General features: G+C 37.4%; 1 protein-coding gene across 3 annotated transcripts; it reads left to right on the forward strand.

Moving 5' to 3' along the window:
• Window positions 1–248: 248 nt before the first annotated feature.
• Window positions 249–6,915, forward strand: cdc7 (cell division cycle 7 homolog). 3 transcript variants are annotated; one of them, XM_079875635.1, is made up of 12 exons: window positions 249–548; window positions 694–811; window positions 1,321–1,407; window positions 1,539–1,674; window positions 1,828–1,921; window positions 2,792–2,934; window positions 3,858–4,095; window positions 4,265–4,360; window positions 4,439–4,617; window positions 5,376–5,458; window positions 6,032–6,181; window positions 6,271–6,915. In XM_079875635.1, the coding sequence occupies exons 2-12, from the start codon at window positions 736–738 to the stop codon at window positions 6,609–6,611; spliced, it is 1,623 nt and encodes a 540-aa protein (XP_079731761.1). In that variant the 5' UTR covers window positions 249–548; window positions 694–735; the 3' UTR covers window positions 6,612–6,915. The 3 variants fall into 3 exon arrangements, with proteins under 3 accessions (XP_079731761.1, XP_079731762.1, XP_079731763.1); XM_079875636.1 differs by having other exon boundaries at window positions 271–548; window positions 3,858–3,921; window positions 6,271–6,858; XM_079875637.1 differs by lacking the exon at window positions 4,265–4,360 and having other exon boundaries at window positions 271–548; window positions 3,858–3,921; window positions 6,271–6,858.
• Window positions 6,916–6,929: the final 14 nt, after the last annotated feature.

Raw genomic sequence — 6,929 nt, forward strand, 5'->3', positions numbered from 1 at the left:
AAATTATTAACTGTATTTCATTTTATTTTTCTTCAAGTTTATGATTCATTAAATGAGCAAATTAAATTGTATTTAACATTGCATTCATCATTTGAGATGCTATTTTGTGAATGCCATTTATTAATTGAGCATTTTGTATATTGTGTTATTTTAAGTTTGTTTGCGGGGAAACTTCCATTTAAAATGTCAGCCATTACTGAATTAATACTTTTGCTAAAGGGAAGCTATGCATTAGCTGGGTGGTGGTCACGTGACCTGCGTCTCAGTTTTAGCGCGGAACTTGGAGTTCGTCGGGAAGAAAGAGAAAGACATCTCTCAAACTAGACCTAGTTGTGTGTTTATCAAAACATTTGCGTTTTCTTTTATATGCGCGATAAACGTGTTTGACACGGCGATGAATTTACTGTTTAATATCAAAATAAGCCCTTATCATAACTTATGAACTTTGTGCGGTAGCTGTGTGTTTACGCCAGTGCGTGCAGCTGTTCATCGGACACAGTATACTGGTAAAGTACAGTATTTCTCATAAACTCGAGCAAAAACAACAGGTAAAGGTTTTTAAAACTGTATTTTTACATTATATTATAAATTCCGACGTTAAAATGTGTTTTGGTCTCATTTTGATTCAGTTAAACAAGATTATACCAGTCGAGCTGTTTAGGAGTATTAATAGTGCCTAATGCCATCCAACAGTTTTTCCCACATTATTGGATCTGTTGGCTATTGTGGGATTAAATGGAAGCAGCACCGACTGGGCAGAGAAGCTCTCATCAAAGTGTTGAAAAGGGCAGGAGCAGACACAAAATTCCCAGTGAGTGAGCCTTTTTCACTATGAATGTTAGTGTTTTAAATGTACTACTCATGACAAACATGTAATTACATTTAAATACTTGACATACAAGTTTCAACAGAAATGACATTAAAGTATATTTTAGTTTAATTGCTTAGTAGTACATTTTTGCAATAGCCTACAATTAACTTTTATGTATAAGACAGTAGAAGTATTTATGAAATTTCATATAAAGATGTTCTTAAGTGGGTCAAAAGGGCACTCTTAAGTTCACTTAATTGCATTTAACTTAAATTTAAACTATAATACATTGTCATTTAACATGCAATTAAGTGTCTAAAAACATTACATTTAGTTCACACTTAAGTATATTCTTTTACAGTGTATTATTTAAATAATATTTAAAAGTATGTACTTTATTTCAAAAGGAAATGTCTGTTTGTCTAGCAAAGTTTTTTAGATAATTCTGTTTCATTATGTAATTTTACCTAAATAATTAAACCTAGGCTATGTGATTCTCTTTTGTTTAGGGGATGTTGAGACGGACATTGCATACCTGTATGAAGTTCTGCCACAGCTGTCTCGAATTTTTCGTATTATAGATAAAATTGGAGAAGGTTTGCCATTACATTTCTTGCTGGTTATACTTAATGATGGAATAGCTTTGAATGCACATAAATCATACTTTTTTTTTTTTCTGCTGATTGATTAACCTTAGTTTAACCTTTGCATCATCCTGTGATTTCAGGCACTTTCAGCACAGTGTATTTGGCAGAGGCGCAGATGACCGACGGCTCAAGAAGGATGTTTGCATTGAAACACCTGATCCCCACCAGTCATCCTGTGCGAATAGCTGCTGAACTCCAGTGCCTGACTGTTGCTGGGTGAGTAATGAAAATGTGTCATATTTTAACCTATCATCGTTTGTTTTCATGTTTTCTGTGATGCATGCCATGTAAGATATGCTCATGCCATGAGCAAACTTCGTTTTCAGAGTTACTTTACAGGATTTTTATCTATTTTATCTCCCTTTGCAGAGGAACAGAAAATGTGATGGGGGTCACGTACTGCTTCAGGAAAGAGCATCACGTGGTCATTGTCATGCCATACATGGAGCATCAAACATTTGTGGTAAATGCCTGTCATATGTGTGCTTTTAACCCAAATAATGATACACCATGAATAGGGCTGCATTTACACTGCAAGTCTTAATGCACAGATCCGATCTTTTGACCAGATCCGATTTTTTGGCCTGACTGTTTACACTCAGTTTAGACAGGACTGGTATCCCATATCTGTGTTTACATTAATGCCCACCAAAAATGATTTTCGGTGATCGTTTTACTATGCACATGATAGACCCTGGTTTTGAATGGCTGTGCTATTAAAATTATTTATATAATGTCGGGTGGTCATGATTATTTGCCAGCATGGACTAGATTACAGCTGTCAGGAATGTTTTGTAGCGCAAAATCTGACGGAACAGAAATATAGTCTGGAAATAATGTTTCGTTTATCTACAGCTCAGATCTAGAATTCTGAAGTGAAATAAAGTAGCCCTGTAATATATATATATATTTTTAATGAATTCGAATGAATTAACCAGAGAGAAAGAGAGCGAGCGCGCGCGAGTGAGTAACCCAAAAGTGAAGCTTGTTGGTTTAATTACAGTGAAGTACAAGATTAAAAAGCTATCTTTGTGAATAAACGTGTCGTCCTCGCCTTGTGGTGGCTTGGAATTCAAAGCGGAATCAGATATGCGTGTTTAGACGTAGGTCGGATGTCCAGACATCGGATATGTATCTGATTTAAAACCACATTTGGAAGTGGCTCAGATCGGATGCTAAAAAATCGGATCTCATGCGGATTTTTGTGTTTACACGTGGGCAACAAACATCTGTGTCAGATGTGAGTAAAAGATCGGATTTGTTGTGCCAGTGTAAATGCAGCCTAGTTTAGCCTATACCCAAGATATCACCCAAAAGTCTTCATTCCTTGTAGGATATTGTTGGCTCCTTGAGTTTTGAGGATGTGAAGCATTACATCTTCCACCTGCTCAAAGCCTTGAGACACATTCACAAGTTTGGCATCATCCATCGAGACATCAAACCAACCAATTTCCTGTTCAATCAACAAAGGAGAGAGTATGTACCTAATGTTCATGTCTGGTATCTCTGCCTGATACACATGTAATTGCCAGTTTCTTGCTTATGTAAGATAATTGTAACAATTGTAACTGGCTAAATGATTGTTAGATTATAGCTATGTAATGTACAAAAAAAAAGGGAAATCAGCTTTAAAATATCTTATAGCCAATTTGGTGCTAATATATTGTGCTTTCCTAATGGAATTTATAGATGTAAAAAAATGAAAACCAGGTTTTTTTTTTTCTCTCACTGTCATGCTGTTCCAAACCCGTTAGACTTTCATTCATCTTCGAAACATGAAGATGAAGATATTTTTTTAAATGAAACCTGAGATTTTTGTCCCTCCATTGAAAGTCCATTCCACCAAAACTTTGACTTTGACTCTTTAAAAAGTTCACTGATCAAAGAACATACATAGAGCTCATCCAATATGGTAAAAGGCAGCTCAAAAACCTACTTGCTTGACGCACGACAACCAATGAGGTTTGTTCTCACATTTCAAGCAAGTACGGTTGAGCTTCTGTTTATCATATTTTATGACCATGTATGTGTGTTGATCAATGTTTGTTTGTGAAGGAAAAAAAAATCCTAAATTAAATATGTTCATCATCATATAAAGAGATTATTAATTCTCTTAAACAGCTTGTTTCATATGAATTACATTTACTTATATCTTCTTGAACTTTTTGGGGCCAGGGGACCCAATACTACAAAAAAATAACTCAATAATTATAAAATGCACAACATTAAACTGATTTGCCTTTATTTTTATTAACACAGATTTATATAATTAGGATTGGAGGATCTTTGAACATTGTCTAAGACAAAGGGGGGGGCCTTGGAGTCAAAAAGGCTGATAACCACTGGAATAGATCCAAGTTAACTGAAGCATGCTGATTCCCGTCTTTCTCGTTCCTCAGGTACTCTCTTGTGGACTTTGGCCTGGCGCAGGGCACTCCTGATACGCAGATAGAACTTCTGAAGGTGGTGAAAGCAAAAGCTCATAAAGGTGGAGGGTCGTCTAAAATGGTGGAGGAATCACTTGGGAAACAGAAACTAGTGCCTTTACCACCCAACACCAGAAACCCTGCCATTCTGTCTAGCACTAAAGCACCAGCTAAAAGACCCTGCCCGCCCTCACGCATTAAACACAGCAAGGTGTCTGCACTGTCTCTCTTTGTTAAATAGATGAATTAAGTTTTTAATATGATGATGGTTATGAGTCACATTGGGGGACACTGTACTTCCAGGTTTGCTCTGCCATGTTCATATTGTTTTATTTTAGAAAACGTATTCATGTCAAAAACTTATTTCCTTCCTCTCAAAGGAACTGTTGGGACTTGATAAGGCACCACGGTCTGTATTTGGGGAGAAAAACATAAACGGCACAAACTCTCATAAACCTGGCACTGACAAAGTTGAGGTTAGCGTCTTTTCTCACACTGGTTGCATGTGACACGTGAATAACTATCAGCTCTTTACCTGTCGGATTGTATTTCAGGGATTGCTTTTAAAAACAAAAAGAGAGGAGGTAATTCCACGTAAGATTGTTTCTTCAAAACACCGCTCAGTCCCTGTGAGAACTCCTTTAAATCAGAAACCCAAAGCCCCTGCCGTCAGCCCGATGCTCACCTGCAACTGCTTCATGACCGACCGCGTCTGCAACATCTGCCTGTCCAGGTACACACTCTTAATCAAGTCATATTTATATACAGTATATTTTTTTATAAAGTAAATGTAAGAATAACTTTTATATTGTCAGTAATATTTCAAAATGAAGTAATATTTCAAGTTTACTTTCAAGTTTGTCCATCATTCTTTTGGGAAAATCTTGTTAAAATGCATCAAAAACATGATCCATCAGGCTTTTGAGGAACGTTTATTTGTACATCTTTTGTATTACACTGCATTGTGTTTTGTCCACCCACATTAATAAATGCAAACTTTCTTTTTTAGATGTAAAAAAAAAAGATTTTGTCTGCAGGGGTGTCAAACTCAGTTCCTGGAGGGCCACTGTCCTGCAGAGTTTAGCTTTAACATTAATTAAACGCACCTGATCCTGCTAATCAATTTCTTCAGGCCTATTTAAAACTACAGGTATGGGCGAATTGCAAACAGATTTTCTGTGGGACTGTGGCCCTCTCAGAGCTGAGTTTGATAGCCCTGTTCTAAAGGTTCTAGTGATGGGAAGTTCGGATCATTTTACTGACTCTCTTGTTCGATCTCGTTCATCAAAATGAACAAATCTTTTTTCGAGTCAATTTGTTAATTTTAAGTGGCTTTAAATGTTATACTTTTTACTGCCAAATTCCCCCAAAACATCCACCTACGCAATCTTGATCATATTCTGAATTAAGAAATCATTATAATGCAGTCAAAAAAAATTACTTCCGAGTCTTTCATTCATTGGTCAGTGAAGAACTTAACTGCTTTGACAGGAAACAGCAGGTGGCTCCGCGGGCCGGGACCCCAGGCTTTAGGGCTCCTGAGGTTCTGACCAAGTGCCCCAACCAGGGAACAGGTAAAGCTACTCATCGACATTAATATTTGGTGCATATTGTTATTTGGAATGTGATTCAGTATTAATGCTCGTTTATATTCAACTTGGAAATTTTTCAATTTCCTACTTGGAAAAGTAAAATAAAATGCCACTTGATGTTACTCCCTTTAAACTGATGATTGTACACCTGCACAACAAACACTGTCATCATGATCACTGAAGTCTGATTCACCAACAAATGACTCTTGTGTGTTAGCTCTTTTAATGACTCACAAACTCAAGAGTTACTGATTGAATCGGAGTGGCTACTGAATCAACATCAAGCCAATATACCCAAATACATCAGAACTGAATCAAATCAGGAAATCTGTATTTCATACCCAGTGCTAATATAATCTGAGCATTGGATAACAAAAAGTTTCATGGCCAGAAGACAGAGATATGAAGTAGGAATATCCCACATCTGACTTGTGAATGGAACACAAATTTAGTATGGTGTACATTTCATGTTTAGTTCAACTGTCTTATGTTTACACAGTGAAACTTTGTCCTTCCGTAATGAATTGTGACTAATAAAAGCACACCTCTATGCAGCGATTGACATGTGGTCAGCTGGAGTCATATTGCTGTCCCTGCTGAGCGGGAGGTATCCGTTCTTCAAAGCCAGTGACGATCTGATCGCTCTTACTCAGATCATGACCATTCGAGGATCTAGAGAGACGAAAGAGGCTGCTAAGACGTTTGGTATGGGGACAGGCGTCTGTGGGTCCTGCTGTATGTTGATTTTCATCGCACCTTCAGCTGACTGAATATTATTTTGTTTCTGAATGCAGGTAAATCTATAGTGTGCAGTCGTGAACTTCCTCGGCTGGACCTGAGGATCCTCTGTGAGACCCTGAGAGGTTTGCGATCATGGGATGACGCCTCACTTCCTGCTGAGTTTCAAGCCTCACGTAACCCAGCAGAAGTCAAACAGGATGCTGGGAGTCCCGCTAGGAAACGCATGAGCTCAGGCTCACTCAGAAGCATTGCAGAGCTGCAGGAGATGGGCTGGGACAAAGCGCCTGATGATGTATACGACCTCCTGGATAAACTGTTAGATTTAAACCCAGCAACGAGGATAACGGCCTCCATGGCACTGCAGCATCCACTCTTCAAAGATATGACTGTTTAATTTTTGTGTATCCTCCTAATTTTGCATTATTCTGTAAAGGGCTACATGAATGCATTTATTTTCTAACTACATGCTGTACAGTGATTTATTTATTTGTCTTATTTTTGGGGGGTTTCATAGATTCACTTTTGAGAATAAAAAGTTCAAACCTAATTGTTTAATTTTAAGGGAATGCTCCCTGAATATAAGGTTCTGTCACTCGTAAATATTTTTGCATAAAATAAATTTTAAACTTTTGGAAACCACCAGACTGTTTTTGCTACTTGTTTTCCAATAATAATAAAAACAAAAGGTCTCATTGACTAATAATTGCATGGA

The sequence above is a fragment of the Squalius cephalus genome (assembly GCF_949319135.1).
Source record: "Squalius cephalus genome assembly, chromosome: 7".
NCBI lineage: Eukaryota > Metazoa > Chordata > Actinopteri > Cypriniformes > Leuciscidae > Squalius > Squalius cephalus.

Bases quoted from the DNA above. Each gene is read 5' to 3' on its own strand.
- cdc7 (XM_079875635.1), top strand. From the start codon at position 736: ATGGAAGCAGCACCGACTGGGCAGAGAAGCTCTCATCAAAGTGTTGAA. The intron at 4,618-5,375 runs GTACACACTCTT...CTGCTTTGACAG, and splicing joins TGCAACATCTGCCTGTCCAG to GAAACAGCAGGTGGCTCCGC. The intron at 5,459-6,031 runs GTAAAGCTACTC...ACCTCTATGCAG, and splicing joins GTGCCCCAACCAGGGAACAG to CGATTGACATGTGGTCAGCT.